The sequence below is a fragment of the Emydura macquarii genome, unplaced genomic scaffold, assembly GCF_026122565.2.
Source record: "Emydura macquarii macquarii isolate MOO-44397 ecotype Brisbane River unplaced genomic scaffold, CSIRO-AGI_Emac_v2 contig_1305, whole genome shotgun sequence".
NCBI lineage: Eukaryota > Metazoa > Chordata > Testudines > Chelidae > Emydura > Emydura macquarii.
In genome coordinates this window covers 1,867,501-1,883,576 of record NW_027131442.1, presented here as the reverse complement: position 1 = coordinate 1,883,576, position 16,076 = coordinate 1,867,501, and the positions used below count along the sequence as shown (strand labels likewise).

Below are 16,076 nucleotides of genomic sequence, written 5' to 3'. Positions count from 1 at the left end.
AACTGGGGTACATGAGCTTTCATCACTGGGCATGTGAGAAAAATCCTGTAATGGCAGACAATGCTTTATATTTAGTAAGACTTGGCAATCTAATCATAGGTATATTATGATCCTATTCCAGACAGAGGTATGCGGTAGACTACATTATTTGGAAAGGGGTGCAGTTTAAAAGGTTTGAAAACCATTAAGCTAAAGGGAAGAAGGCAAAAAGTTATGCTAAAAGATGAACTATTGGACTGGAGGACCGGTCATGGGGCCAAACGTCATTGAATATTTTTATTAATAACATTGGCACAAAAAGTAGGTGCGCGCTAATGAAATTTGCTGAGGATACAAAGTTGGGAGGCATCAATACAGGGAAGGACTGGATGACTGTGAAGACTGAAGTAACAGAAAGGTTGACAAGGCATATGTTTGCTCTCTGTAAATATACTAAGGGGATGAAGAGCAATTTAAGCTAAAGGACAATGTTGGCACAAGAATAGATCGATACAAGCCGGCCATGAACAAATTCAGACCAGAAATGAGAAGGCTTCTAACCACCAGAGGGGTGAGGTTCTGGAACAGTCTCCTAACAGGATTTGTGGGGGCAAACAACTTAATTAGTTTTAAGAGAACAGGATTAATTTATGAATGGGATTGTATGATGGGGTTGCTAGTGATGGGAGGGGCAAGACACAACAGCCCTGGGGGTTCTTTCTGGTTTATGTCCCCAGAAACACATGTTTCGGGCTTCACCCAGGATTTCCCCCCAGAATGTATTTTTGGGGGGTTGGTGTCCTTCCTCTGAAGCGTGAGAGATGGCCCCAGCTGGAAATGGGACAATGCCCTGAGGTGGCACTGAGCATTCTCTCTCCTATGTTTAGCTGGCTGGTTCTTGTTCACATGCGCGGGGCTCAGAAAGGGATTTCTCCCAGGTCAGATTGGCAGTGACCATGGTGGTTTTTCACCTTACTCTGCAGCGTGTGGGTCACTTGCCAGGATTATCGGGGTGTCTCACAATCATTTCCCTGCCATTACGGGAGTTTTTGGATGCACCTCAGTCCCTCCTATTCTCTGCCTGTGCCACCTAACAGCCTAGTCTCCTGTGGGCTGCAATACTTCGGTCTGATCACGGTTGTTGGGTTTAATGCATGGGTACTGGGTGGTGCTGGAGATATACAGGACGGTAGACTAGATGATTTGGGGGTCCCTTCTCACTATGATATAACTAAAGGGGGTGGGGGGTGATGTTCTGCTGTAACTATCCCAGCATAGCTCAAGCAGTGCAGCTTTCCAGTGTAGGTAAGGCCTTAGTCTTCAGCTTGCTTAGTTCAGCCTGTTCCACTGTGATGGAGGGCTAGGGAATAAATGCAGAGAGGTAAACCTGCAAGAAGTGCTGTTCAGGAACAAAGCGAAGAAAGGGGTTTGCTTCCTGCTGCCCTAACGCTCAGCATGTCACTGGTAAAACAGAAGCACTGGATTGCTGCTTTTCTTGCACCAATGAAGATAAAGCATCTGGTGTGAGGCCTGGCCACATCTGAACAACCTCTGGCATTTGCAGGAGGAGAACCAAGTGCTAGCATAATGCACCGGGGAAATCGCGATCCCAAAAGCCTAACGGCTCAAGGATCATAACTTTCTCGACCATACTCACAACATCCCCTAGCCTCAGCAACAGCTGCTGTAGAATCAACAAGTCACGGCAGATTAGAAAGCGGGCGGTGGCAATCTTGCACACACCCTGGCACACCACGTTCACTGCTGTGCCACTGCCATAGAGCTGAGAGAGGTTCATTCGCACATTGAGGGGCTGAGCTGAAAGAGAGGAATAGAATGGAAGCTAGGTCAACTGCAACCCTCAAGCCACTACCGCCTTCTAGCCAAACTGAAAAGGCTGCTCTCCTATCACCTCTTTCCATTTCCAGCTCTGTCTCATAGTCCATTTCCCGGATAAGCACCCCAATGGCATGGATTGGGTTTCTGATCTCCTGCAGCTTGCTGTGAATATCTTCCATCACATTCTCTCTGCAAGGGCAAACGAAATTCATTGGCAGCAATGTATGTAACGTCAACGACCCCCAGAACATGAGACTCAGAAGTGAAAGTGTCTGACCACTGTAGATATTGTGGAGGGGGAAGTCCCCTCCACTGTAATAAGAAACATCTTTTTGACCCAGGAAGGCACCATAGTGAGGGGTGAATACACTTGCTCCTCTCCTACCCACTCTGTAGAAGAATAACTTGTACTTGACTGAGGACACTGATGCTCCATGAGTTGGTGTGCTAGGATCCTCCTGGACCCAGCCACCCAGGTAGAAGCTGTCTACACACTTGCTTTTATGTTGTGAAGAGGATTATCCAACTCAAAATTGAAGCACTTGCTTCTTGACACCATGGCTCAGAATTCCTAGCTACTTTAATCATCAGTAGGAGAGCTTCCAAGCACCTACAGGATTCAGGAGCACAAACTGCACTGAAAGCCAATTGCGACATGCTCCTAAATCCTTTAGGTGCTTTGAAAACCTCTTGCTATGGAGCTAGAATTCACACATCCTGAATCCCACTTAGAACACTCACTTTAAAGGTCGTCTAAGACAAACCCTGCATAGAAAATTCCCACATTAATCTTTCCACAAAAGAGATACGTTACCCCAAAGAATTTCCTTACGTGTCATTAGCTATTAAGTCTCCCAGGATCTGCTCCGCAGCCTTCTCCGGTGGTTGAAGGCGGGAGCAAGCCATTTCCATTATGAATGCCATTTCCGGGGAAATGGATTCTCCAATCAGCCGAAGGCACTGGACAAGGCACACAACATCACGAGACATCTCCAGATCTGCAGTGAAAAAACCTGACTGTGACAACTCAGACAAATCATTTCAAGACAACTCATCAACTCAGACAAATCATTTCGAGTTTCCAGGCAAAACCAAGTTAGTTCAGCTCATTTTGTAAGAAAACTACTTGTAGCAAATTTGCCCCAGCAACACAAGACTCAGTCAGACCCCATAACTCATTAAATAGTTAACTACAGGCTGACTTTAAAGGGAGGAGGTGAAGATGGTAAGATTTCTGGGCTGCTTGGTTTGAAAACCGGTAACAGGAAATTTCCCTTCAAGTTTCCCCAGTTACATGAGCTAGATGAAAATAAACTGAACAAATGTGGTAAGCATGCATAGGAAATGAAAAGAACACACCCAAACTTGGCCTCTCGTGCCATGGCTCCATCCATTCAGAACAAAGATTTGGTTGCACTTTGCATCCTTAAGCGGTTTATCTCCACGGTACAATCTACATCCCCTCTCCCTAGTACCCACCAAGCAATGCAGTGCATCCAGCGGCTTATAAGGACCAGGGACAGCTCATCCACAGCCCTGTTGTGTCTAGAACACCAAGAACAACCCTACTGTCTCTAATCGATATATTTTTAAAAATTCTAAACTAAGGAACAGGCATCTCTAATTCAGGACCATAACATTCTACCAGCCCAGCTGTCTGCACTTGGAAAACTCCTGTTGTACCTTCCAGGAGGAAAAACTTATGTGACAGCAGTCACTTGCTAACAGCTGTGATAGTTAAAACTGCAAGATGGTTACCGTTATAAACCACTGCTGTACTTAAAAGCTTTCAGGAAAAAAATCATTATTGTAGATAAAACTTTCATCCCCTGATTTGGGACCTAAAGTTGACTTTAAATATTTGAGCAAAAATCTAACTTTAGCGGTTTGAAATAAGCAAGGGGTAAGACGAGGCTGGTGGGAATTCCTTGGATTTCCTGAGGTTCCAGCTTTGCTTTTCTGAATGCACTGAAGCTTAGAGTGTCTGGAAATCTGGATGGCAGGTGAAAGAACTTAAATTCAAAGCAAGCAGGTACAGACCCTAAAAAAAAAAATCTGTGCTAACACAATGTTAAGGTTTCCCAGTTAATCACAAGTAGTCAGCATGTGCAAAAGTTGACACTGAGCTGAAACTTTAACTTGAGCAAGTTGCACATCATGTAATATTTCTACTCCTGTTTTTCTTGTTAAATGTGTAGTTCAACATGTATTCCAAGACACATATAGGGCAAACTGTTGCAAAGATAATAGGACAATTAGAACAACAGATTTTATATCCCATAACTTTCAGGAGTTGTAGAGGTGAAACATGAATGTTTAATATAAATACATGTAATCCAAATTAAAAGAAATTAAGCCTACACCATCAGGCAACATCAGAATTAAGGTTGCCAAAGTAGGTAAGGAGTAAAAGTTCATTCTGACCTATGAACCTTGCATATCAATGAGAGCTCATAAAAGAAGGGAAAGTTAAGAGCCCAACAGAGTGGTACAAACTAGATGTTTTAAAATTGATTTTTGGGGAGAAGGAATCTTTGAGGCCCTTGGAAGGGTCACAAAATTGCTGAAGCACAAGATCAAGGTGATGATGATAATAGAAGGAAGAATTCACATATGGAGTCACCGCATGTTTTGACTGGGTATTTTTCATGAAAAAAGGCTGCCACCTTTTCCTGGATTTTGCTTTCCTGGACATCACTTGGCAATTTGTAGGAAAAGGAGCAGTTTACAGGACAGGGCATGATCTTTGTAATCATGGCTGCCATCACACCCACCCAAGAATCTACCACCATGCCATGAGGCCTTCCTTGCCCTAATCCTAGAAGATACAACTTGACAAGAACAGGCTAAGGAGAGGGACCCAGATGACATCTCATCATTAAGCTGAACTCCGACCACACAGGGATGTGAATCCAACTTTCCTATTAGGCATTGTAAAATAGTAAGAGGTGTTCATTCAAAGCCATTGCATCCCCAAAGATGGCAAAGCACATACCCATCACTGGGAGCTAAGTTATATAGTGACTGAAGATTAGAATTCCACTGTTTGCTTTCCTTGAACTAAGTCGCAGCAACATTTTATCCTTCATGTGCACACAAGTGTTTTTCAAGTCTCCAGGCTTTCCAAGCGGGGATTTACCCTAGGTTGAGGCTAAGTTTCAACCCAAACAGACAGCTTCAGAAAGTGCTGAGCATGTAAAAACAGGATTACCATGGAAAGTTCTATGTCCTTAACTACAGAGCTTGTGATACATATGCTGTAATTTCCTCTACAGTGGAACGGCTTCCCCAACTTCCCTTCCCTTTACCATCAAAGATGGTGCTGTCATCCTCAGTCAAAAGGTGCTCATCAGGCAAGAGATACAGATGATCCACTAAGGAACAGGGCACAAGGAAAGACAGGAATCCCTGGGAAAGAGAAAGATACACCCATCATTTAAGCCTCAGTCAGGAAAATGCACTGGAATCACCTAAGGAACTCCAGTGGTAACTCACTACACATTCAGACTACAGTATAACAATGCAAAGGGTCTGTAGCATAAAGCAACTTCTGTTTTGTCTCACCTTTTTTAGCAGGCACACCATGTTAGTATATGGATTCAGGTGGAGGGCCAGAGGGCGGGAAAGTGCTTCTTGGTACTGAAGGCAGCAGGCATAGAACTTGGACCAGAACTCAACCTGTAACTGTCGAAACTCTTCCTGGGAGAATTCATACTCTGTCACACTGCCCTGGAGCTGACAGGAACACAGCAGGATTTCAGGTCAGCATCCGACTCCCCAAAGATGGCATTTCAACATTAAAATTATATTTTACAACTCTCCCTCCAACTGAACAGGAGGGTTTACATTTTTTCGTGGCTGGCACATTCACATTTTAAAGATAAAAATATGAATATAATCCAAGAGAGAACCTGTGTCTCAGGAAGGTTAGTGTTACACAGCTAGGCACTCAAACCTCAGGAAATGCCAGTCACAGCTGCACATGTAACTCTGTTTCGGTCCCCTTGTGAGTATGTTTTACCACACACCAGCAAATTACATGACTGCATATTCTGAAAACACCATATACAATTTTTTCTACACTTCTAGATATGGACATGTTGCACCCTCTACTGAGTATTATGGAGTGTGAGCCGGACAAGAGTCCATGAGAACTACTTCTATAAACATAGATAAAAAGCTATAAGGTAATGTTAATGCTCAGCGTATGCATTAGTTACTGAAGGGTAAAATCATTACAAGTACATGGTGGGGTAATAGATCACCATTACACAGAGATCCAGGGAAACTCAAGAGTTAAAAGGACAGTGTATACTTGATTTTTCCTTTAACTAGACTATTTAAAAAGACAGTTTCCAAAAAGCACCTTTCCAAAAAAGATGCGCTTTCTATACAAAGCATAGTGGTTTTATAACAGTTTTATTGTTTCCCTGATGATGCTTAAGGGCCTTTCACCTAGGGAAAGTAGATGGGCCCTAGAAGAGCAGCAAATGGACTTCTCTGCCCCCCCCTCCACCCACATCCCTGCCTCCCTGCTGGTCTTTCCTTCAGCAGCAGCACTGAGGTGGGGCCTCCCCAAAGTCTACACACCCCTCCAAGGCACGCAGAAGAGTCGTGGTGGGTGAAGAACGATGCCCACTCCTGATGTATCCCCCCACCCACCCACCAGGCTCTCGTTGCTGCAGCATGGAGAACACGAGCACGTGAGTGATGTGCACAAGCCAGGAATTGCAAGTGACCTAAAACTGGCACCACTGTCTCTGTGCAAAGTGCTCTTCGAGTCACAAAGTAAACAGACTCGGAGTCTAGACAAAAAAGGAAGTGCAACTCACTTTGGCACACCTACATCTGGAAGAGCAGAGGGGAAAACAGTGAACCCATGGAGAAAGAGGACTAGTTAGAGATGGGGAAATAGTGAGAAGGACTTTTTTTTTTTTTTTTTTTAAATCATGCAGCTGCCTTGGGGAAAGCAGGGAGGAAAGTTAGGCCATAGGTCATCTGCGGATTTAGTTTTTAACTCTACCTGAGGTGCTAAGAAACCACAGTGATGGGTGTCATTATAAAAAAAACTCAGCAGAAACCTCACCTCGTTTTCCACAGCTAAGGTAACCTCTTTTTTCAGCTCATCCCAGGTCAGATCCATGATTCTCTCTCCTCCTCTGGAAAAGATCTAGAAAAACGTTACAGGAAACTTCCATTTAGAAGCAACAGACTTGCCACAAGCCTGTCTAAGTGACAGCACTATGTGAAGACATATAACAGATTAGAAACATCACTCGTTGTGGAGAATCATAGTTAAGCACAGGCAGCCCAGATACACCAGAGTAAAGTGATGGCTGGTATTAGTAGAGGGTTATGCACTTCGCTGATTATGGATGCCAGGCTGGATGCTCATCCCCGCCCTTTGCCCACAATACAAGGGACCTAGCAGTATCAGGGGCCAATGGGCTCACCAGAGTGGCTGGCCAGAGTGGGGGAAAGGGGCTTCCAGCAGCCTGACCCGCACTAAAATCAGTCCATGCAATGCCCATTTGGTGCTGTGGGTAGAGCAAGCTCTTTGGTGCTCTAATCCCGATGTCACTGCCTCCCCCTGGATCCACAGTGACCCTGCTCCAGCCCCCCAAGGTTACTGACTCCCCCTGGATCCATAGCCTATAGCAGGAATGGCCAACCAGTCAGAGACGAAGAGTCAAAAATAGATGTAGATATCGCAAAGAGCCACACATCTCTTGCCCTCCTCAGAAAATTCAGGCTGATGCATCAATTTCGGTGGCAGCTGGTCAATTTCACTTACAGTCTCAAAGAGCTGCATGCAAAGAGCCACTTGCGGCCACATTTATATAAACAAAGAGCTGCATGTGGCTCGCGGGCTGGCCACCCCTGGCCTATAGAATAGGAGTGAGATTAGATTAGTGGAATCAGGCTTTTCCAACGTTCACCAAACTAACAGGGTTCTTGCCCACTGACACCTGGAACTTTCCCAGAACCTGGAACTGATCAGATGCCATTTTCAAAACTTGCTACAGCTCAGCTCAGCCCAGAAGCTATACTGAATCAAGAGAAAGCCCAGCAGCCAACGCACTTTGTCCTGCACGAAAAGAGATCCAGGGTGGAGTTCTCTGAGGCAGTAAGATGCGCACCAGAGACCTGATTCTCCATTGTCACACCAGTGACTTAAATGGAGTCACATCGGCATAAAACTAGTGAGACAGAGAATCAAAGTCCAGTGTTGCCCACCAGTGTCTCCATCAGAGAATTAAGGAGCAGCATCACTGCAGTCCATTCAACCCCTCGCCCTTCCTCCTCCTGCACCCTCCGATCCACCATCTCACCAGCGCACACTGCTGCCCAACCCATGCCTCTCCTCCCTCAGATCTGTGGTTAACAGCCCCCATCCCCCCACCACACGATGCCCACTCCACCAAGCCCAGCCTGGCTCACACCTAGTATTTATTTCTCCCACTTCTAGTCCTGAGCTGCAGAAACTTCAGCAGGAAATCACCAGCCCATGTGGATGTCTTCTGCTAGAGGTCTGATCTCCTCAGTCACTTCTGCTATCTTGTCCACAAACCCAGCCCTCCCTGACTGAGGCCAGCATGTTGTCACTATCCATTTGACATCTTCCTAAACCCTCCCCACTCCTTCCCCATGTCAGCTTCTTGAAAGCGAAGACTAGATCCAGCGTGATATTCCACTACCCCATTCTCCCCCTCACCATCCTCTGCTTCTTGCCTCTCTTCCTGGCTCAGCACACCTCCTGACCTTTCACTGTTGTAACCCTCTTATCTGCCAGACCTTGCTGTGTTATGTGCACCTAGAAGTAAACTCCTCAGGGCAGTGAGCTTTCATTTTCATTTTTCCACAGCACATCAAGCATACCTAGGACACGGTGCAAACACAGAAATGCAGCTTTTACAGGCCCAGATGTTCTCTTGCACGGAGACCTGGTCGGCTCAGGTGAAGCAGGGCTGTCAAGGAGCAAGTTATGCCTCCCTTCCCAGCCTATCAGCAGAAGTCAGACCTGTCTAAGGGCTGCTCTAATTTATGGTGACTGGTCTCTATGGGAAACTTATGCCAATGGATGGCACGCAAGCCAGCTGAGAGCCCTCCTCTTTGTGAGGCCAGTGACCACTTTGTGCAGCCAGAAGTGGCACAAAGTGGCTGGAACTGAGGGAGCACAAATTGATGTTTTGCTAACCTGTAAAGCTTTGAGTAGAGCAGCATTTGTGAACCGACCAGGCATGAAGAGAGACTCCAAATACGTTTCCTGCAAAAGAACAAAATGGTAATTGAGAGAAGCACATGTATGCAAAAAGGATACAGGCTTCTAATTACAGCCCACCATTCAAGGCTCCTGGACTCCTGCATCTCATCTGCAGTAGTCGGCTAACAGGTGGTATAGTACATTACAGACTACTGGCCTGCCCATGGTTTATTCTGCAGAAGGACTCTGATGTAACCTGAAACCCAGCATAATGGGGTTAGCCCCCCCAGAATGCAAAGCAGTCAGACATGCACTACAGGGATTAACTCCACAGCTCACAGCCTGAAGGAGACTGCAAGGAAGAGTCAATCTTCCCAGTTCGTGGTGGCGGAAGGCACCACAGCTCCTTCGAGCTGGCAAAACTGAGGATTTGGTTTCGTCACGCCCCATAGAATTCAGGGTCCCCTCTTTCCATCCCACCTGCATCATGTGAATTTAGGAGCAGCAGCATAGGGCTGCCATGTCTAATTCCTACTCTGCTTCCTGTGGTGCTGCCAATTGCTGTTTTCCCTTCGGTCTCATTAACTCCTCTCCTCCCAGCTCACCTTTCCAGGAGGGAGGAACTCACTTCCTTCTTTTCAATCTCCAATGGCCCTTTCAGAGTGAAATCTCTTTGTGTATCAAGTTCCAACTCACCGTCCTCCCTTCAGAGTTTTATACAACTCTGCCCTTGCCTCAGCCCTCATTTCCACCTCCCCTTCTCAGGCCTTTTCATATCCACGAAGAAGCTTTATGCTTCTGCTTCCTCATCACCATCCTCAGACTACTCCACTGGCTCCTCATTGCTGCTCAAGATGAAAATCTATGTTTGCTCCAGCACCTCTCAACCTGCCTTCTTCACAGCTCCTGCGATCAGAAGCAGCCCTGCTGTATCACTCTACTCGATGTCGAGCTGTTTGCAAATCTCATATTGAAAGACTTTTTCCCTTGCTTGTAAGGATTTCTGTTCCCCCTCAGCTATTGGCCTTATGACCATTTTAAATGTTTTACATCACTGTAATGTATACTTGTGTGTCTGTCATCTCATGTAACGCTGTGAAGCTTTACAGGATACTGTTTGTATGAAGGACAACATACAAAATAAAGTTACACTGCATACACTGATCTGTCCCAATGGTCTTTCTTTTTCTGTCCCCTGCAGCAAAGAGCCAGCACAAGATAGAAAGGAAGCTAAAGACACAGCCAAAGTTACTTCTGGTTGGTATTGTACAGTCCACTCACCCTAGGGTCCTGGTCATCTCGAATATCCACTTCTTCTTCCAGCAGAGGCTGCACAAAAACGTGGTTCCACTGGCCTGCAATATTTCTGGGGGTGGAGAGCGGGGGGAGAGGGGAGTTGGTGGCGGAGAGGGGAAGAAAATTTCCATCAGCCATGTATGCTCAGTCATAGTGAACACTAAACTCTCTGGTAATCAACTATAGTATTTGCACCAGTGATCACAGATTTTAACTCAGTGCTGGTCCAGATGGGGCACATGGTAGAATACCTGGATTTTAACAAAGCTTTTGATACTGTCTCTCACAGTATTCTTATCAGCAAGTTAAAGAAGTACGGGTTGGATGAATGGACTATAAAATGGATAGAGAACTGGCTAGAGCATAGGGCTCAACGAGTAGTGATCAATGGCTCCTTGTCTAGCTGGCAACCGGTCACAAGCGGAGTGCCCCAGGGGTTGGTCCTGGGGCCGATTTTGTTCAACATCTTCATTAATGATCTGGAGGATGGGGTAGATTGCACCCTCAGCAAGTTTGTGGATGACACTAAGCTGGGGGGAGTGGTAGATACCCTGGAAAGTAGGGATAGGATACAGAGTGACCTAAACAAACTGGAGGATTGGGCCAAAAGAAATCTCATGAGGTTCAACAAGGACAAGTGCAGAGTCCTCCACTTAGGAAGGAAGAATCCCATGCACAGCTATAGACTGGGGACCGACGAGCTAGGCAGCAGTTCTGCAGAAAAGGACCTGGGGGTAACAGTGGATAAAAAGCTGGATATGAGTCAGCAGTGTGCCCTGGTTGTCAAGAAGGCTAATGGCATATTGGCCTGCATTAAGAGGGGCATTGCCAGCAGGTCGCGGGAAGTGATTATTCCCCTCTATTCGGCATTGATGAGGCCGCATTTAGAATATTGTGTCCAGTTTTGGGCCGCCCACTACAAAAAGGATGTGGACAAGTTGGAGAGAATACAGCGGAGGGCAACAAAAATGATTAGGGGGCTGGAGCACAGGACTTATGAGGAGAGGCTGAGGGAAACTGGGCTTGTTTAATCTGCAAAAGAGAAGAGTGAGGGGGGATTTGATAGCGGCCTTTAACTACCTGAAAGGGAGTTCCAGGGAGGATGGGGCTAGGCTGTTCTTGGTGGTGGCAGATGACAGAACAAGGAGCAACGGTCTCAAGTTACAGGGGGGAGGTCTAGGTTGGACATTAGGAAAAAGTTTTTCACTAGGAGGGTGGTGAAGCACTGGAATGGGTTACCTAGGGAGGTGGTGGAATCTCCATCCTTAGAGGTTTTTAAGCTGAGGCTTGACAAAGCCCTGGCTGGGATGATTTAGCTGCAGTTAGTCCTGCTTTGTGCAGGGGGTTGGACTAGACCTCCTGAGGTCCCTTCCAACTCTAATATTCTATGATTCTATAATCTTAACCAAGGTGACTAATGACATATATAGAAGTGCTGCATCCTTATTTCTGTTTATTTTGCTGTCCAGTTATCCCACAGATATATTTAGCCAGCTAGCTAGATTCTTATGCCAGGCCCATCATTGTACTATCATGCTGTGTACTCCATTTGTTTTACTGACAAGTACATACAGATAGGCTGATGCTGAAACTCTGCCCACTTAAGCAGGACACTAACTCATTTAACCCAGGGATTTAAATCATCCAGGGGCCCAGACACAGTGTCTCCTTGCCCACCTTTATAAGGTTAATGAATAAACTAATACCTTTACTCAGTGGGCCTCCAAAAAACTCCTACTTGTCCTAGATGAATGTGTAAAAGTTTGTGATAGTGTGAGGTAGAAGCTTGCAATGGCACAGATGTTCCCTCTGATATTCTAATCATGCCAAACCTCTGAATTCTGAACCCTGCTTTCTTGCTATCACACCTACAGCAACTATAATAAAGCAGGGTTAAAAATCTAAATAACCTGCGTTACAAGAAGAAAGAAGTGAACAGACAACATGCGCCCTGGGATGTTAAGGAAATTGGCTTACAAACAAATTATTTCTGAACAACTGACCACAAGTAGATAGGAAAGGAAGCAAGTGGTAGGAAGCAAACATAGGAATGATTTTAAAGAACAGTAAGAGGGACCCTTGCAATTACCATCCCACAGGGTTAATCAGTAATACAGAGGGGGAGACTCACTGCTCAAAGTTGATGTATTTCACAACAGTCTGATTCTCATCATCATGCCACAGTGCCCAGATCTCAGCTGATGTTAAGGCAAAATCAACAAGCGTCTCCTAGGAGAAAAAGATAGCATGGAGACTAGATTAACACACCAAAAACACAAGTGAAGTTTAATGTTGGCTCTCAGTGGGTACAAGTGTATAAGCCAGAGAAACACGTAATATTTTGTTATATTCAGAGCAGCAAACAGATCCTGTTATTTCTTCAAGTCCTCAAGCTTATATCTGATTTACGGGTCTATACTCTTCAAGCAAGACTCTGCCCACTGCTAGTTTTATACCTGCAAGAAGTTTAGCACTGGCACTCACCTGAGAGGTGAACAGGGAGGATATATGGTCAAGACTATAGCGGTTACTTTCGGTGCTCACCAGCTGGAAGACACAGAACTGCACACACACAAGGTAAGTCAATGACTGGAAAAGAACCATCCTAATTAAAATGAAGATGCTATCAAAGTGACGCAGTAAAACTGTTCTACTCAGGTTTTTATCCCATGCCTATCACGGCACTAACAGCACCTGATATTGAAGTACTTTGTTTTGAATCTTAACTGAAAGAACTATGTAAGTGCCATGCAGTACAAGGCAGTGTGTTCCATACTAAAAAGCAAATGTCTCGATGCCACATACACACTGACAACTGCACCACTCCATTCTGAAATCCCAAGCAATCTGACTGGCTAAGAGATCCCGATCTACACAATGACTGTTGGTTCTAAACTATGCAGTGAAGCTATAAACTCTCTTTTGCCAGGACTGACTGACTGTTCCATGTCTGTACAGCACCAAGCATAATGGGATCCTGGAGTCCATGAGTGGGACTCCTTCATGCTAGCACAATAGACATTAACGCAAAATATAGCACTGAAGCCAGGAGTTGCCAAAGTTAAGGTGACACGTACAACTAACGACATTTGGTGCAGGTGGTAAGGGATCTGCCAATTCATGCTCACCAGGGGCCAAATTCTGCCTTTAATTACAACAGTGAATGAGTATGCTGTGTAAACAGTGAGCACAGAAATAATTTAAAATATACTCAAACTTAATTTAAAATACTGGATGTAACTATAGTTCTAGAGCATGCACAAAAGGAAACTGGTTGACAGATTGCAGGTGTATTCTGTATATGTCTTCTTCATTTCTGTTCTAGCTAGATATTTAAAAATAAGTGTCACACCCCTTCCTCATTCATTGTGCACTGAATAAGGCAGGGCTCCTGAAGAGATTACTGTATAGTAACATAGTCTTTGCCTATCAAACTGCATACACTGCCCAGAGTTAATGCTGTTGGATCATTTACACACTTTTCTTTACGGTCTTAAGGTTTTCCTACTGGATATTTGGTTGCTGGGAATTTCCTAGATGTTCTTTTGTCATAAAGCACCTTCCTAGAACACCAAATGTGAAACCAGTTTGTGTGTCAACCTGAGCATGACGTCTGTGATGATGCTTAGCTCTAAGCACTTGATATGCAAAATTCTGCACTTTCAGTAATTAAACATGGAGTGAACAAAGTAGGGCTCCCTGCTTACCTTAGCAATGCATGCCTGCGCTGCCCTGATTTACACAGCTGGAAGGTAGCTTCCCCATGCACAACAGTAGCTCCCTAAAACTCCCATCATGAATGATTTTAAAACCTTCATAACTGGGCTAAATCAAAACCAGCCTCGCCAAGACACTTCGGCCCAAGGGTTATCACCACATCAAATCTCAAATCTCTGCTCCCAACTCACTTCAGATGTTTAAAAAGCAGTGCAAGAATGTGTCATCAGGGTAACATCCCTCTGCTCTATCCATTTGCAGAAGCGAATCCCTCTTCCACTTCCCAAAAAGCGGACCCGCTGGCAGACACCACACATGGGAAGTTCTACTCCCAAAGACGCGTGAGCATCTTGCAAAGAGTTTTGGGACAAGAAACGCTATTCAGGAGATACCATTCTGTGCAGTGGGTGTTGGCAGATGCTCTTTACTATTACGTGCCCCCAATAGACAAGCTCAGCAAACTGGAAGTATTCCAATAATTCACCGTCTTTGCCTATAATGGCAAATGGGTATGATCTTGAAGGTTCCGGTCATTCCCTACCTGTCCTCGTTTGGGTGCGTGCATATAAACGCCAAGGTAGAGCCCCAGTGACTGCGAATAGGCCAGTCGCAACCGGTGCCCAGTTCCAGCAGCGAGCCTCAGGTCCTTATTTACAGGCACAAACTCCAGCAGATCTGCTACCATCAGGCACATTTGGTCCTGCTCAGAACAAGACAGCAGACAAGCAGCACAAAGGAAGATTAGGAGTGGAGCTCTTCCCTCCTCCTGTCCTTTAATATGCAAGTCCGACAGCGGTTCCCAACCCTCTCTCAGACCATCTCTTATCCTGGACTAGTGCCTGATCTTTTTCCCCTCTCTATTCTCTCTTCCCTCCCACACCTGTTTTCCTTTTCATTGCTTTCCTTGGTGTGTTTCATTTTTGCTCCCTTGCTTTCTCCTCCTGCCTTCTTCCCTTCACTCACAAGACGGCTACATCTTGCCCATTGTGGGGGCAGCCGTGTGACACTTTGGGAGGGAGATACATGCTCTGGCAGCTGGGCTGACTGCTGCGAATGCAAATTACACAAAGCTTGTGCTGCTTGTTGAGCCTGCAGCCCTATGTACGTAAGCTGCTCCTGCAGCTAGGGACTGCCAGGAAGGAAAGTGGGTTTCAATAAACCACCCACCGTTGAACTTACAGAAGCATATTTGCAGAGGAAAATCAGAGTGGATCCAGTGTCACACAGCTTTCCCCACCCTACGTACGGCTGCTCTTCTCTATCTGGATTCCCCTTTCCCAGATTAGGTTGGTATCTCCTTGAGGTGGGGAAACCCTGCTTTAATAGCGGTTACATCTTTGATGCTTCTCAAACACTATTAAGAGATGTCTAGTCTTTTACACTTCTCACTCGCAGTCTTCTGGAGGGCCACACAAGTCCGCACCGATCTGTTCTCAAGGTAGGCTGAAGCAACATGCATGGCCTGTACAACTATCTGAAACATGATGCTCTCCTCACCTTGCCTCTTACTGACAAGGAGGGGGCCTGTGCAGTAAAACTACACCCGCCACCCCCACAGCCCCATTCAATCAAAGCTAGCTGTGAGAATATGTGGGCTCAGCGAATTGGCACATGGATATGGTGCTCAGAGCGAGTGGTGTTCAGCAACCTGGTACTCCCAGTCATGTTCTTTGATTGACAGGTAGTCCCACTGCAAGACACACTCCTGTTAGTCCTTGCCCTTTCCTCAGATGGCTGAGTCAGCATAGAGACTGAAGTACCTTCTCACCCCTAGAAGTGAGTCTAGGCACCTTGGTAAGGCAGTGCAGTAAGCTTGCAAACGTGTTGCCTGCACTGTTACCTGTCCTGTGTTTAGAATACTTCACTATATCTAGAAATCATGCAATCACCAAGTAAAATATTAATAGGAGTCGAGACTTGACCATTTTTTGTGTTCCCTGAAATCCTGCTACTCCATGAACTGGCTGTGGGTTCAAGAAATACCAGTTTAGCCAGGTCTCAGAATCATTGCTGGATCAACAGTCCGTTCTCTGTGTCTCAC

The 16,076-nt window shown here is 45.6% G+C and overlaps 1 protein-coding gene across 3 annotated transcripts in view; it reads right to left on the bottom strand.

The window, feature by feature from the left end:
* The window catches only part of NUP160 (nucleoporin 160), a 50,175-nt gene that overhangs the window by 25,733 nt on the left and 8,366 nt on the right, over positions 1-16,076 (bottom strand). For 2 of the 3 annotated variants that reach the window (XM_067550654.1, XM_067550655.1), the window contains exons 7-17: positions 14,577-14,735; positions 12,803-12,880; positions 12,450-12,547; positions 10,304-10,388; positions 9,017-9,085; positions 6,905-6,988; positions 5,383-5,553; positions 5,127-5,226; positions 2,651-2,816; positions 1,892-2,007; positions 1,637-1,797 (exon numbers count right to left, since the gene is read on the bottom strand). In XM_067550654.1, the coding sequence (XP_067406755.1) occupies positions 1,637-1,797; positions 1,892-2,007; positions 2,651-2,816; positions 5,127-5,226; positions 5,383-5,553; positions 6,905-6,988; positions 9,017-9,085; positions 10,304-10,388; positions 12,450-12,547; positions 12,803-12,880; positions 14,577-14,735 (1,287 nt within the window). The remainder of the gene's footprint in view (positions 1-1,636; positions 1,798-1,891; positions 2,008-2,650; positions 2,817-5,126; positions 5,227-5,382; positions 5,554-6,904; positions 6,989-9,016; positions 9,086-10,303; positions 10,389-12,449; positions 12,548-12,802; positions 12,881-14,576; positions 14,736-16,076) is intronic. The other variant, XM_067550656.1, reaches the window with a different exon arrangement.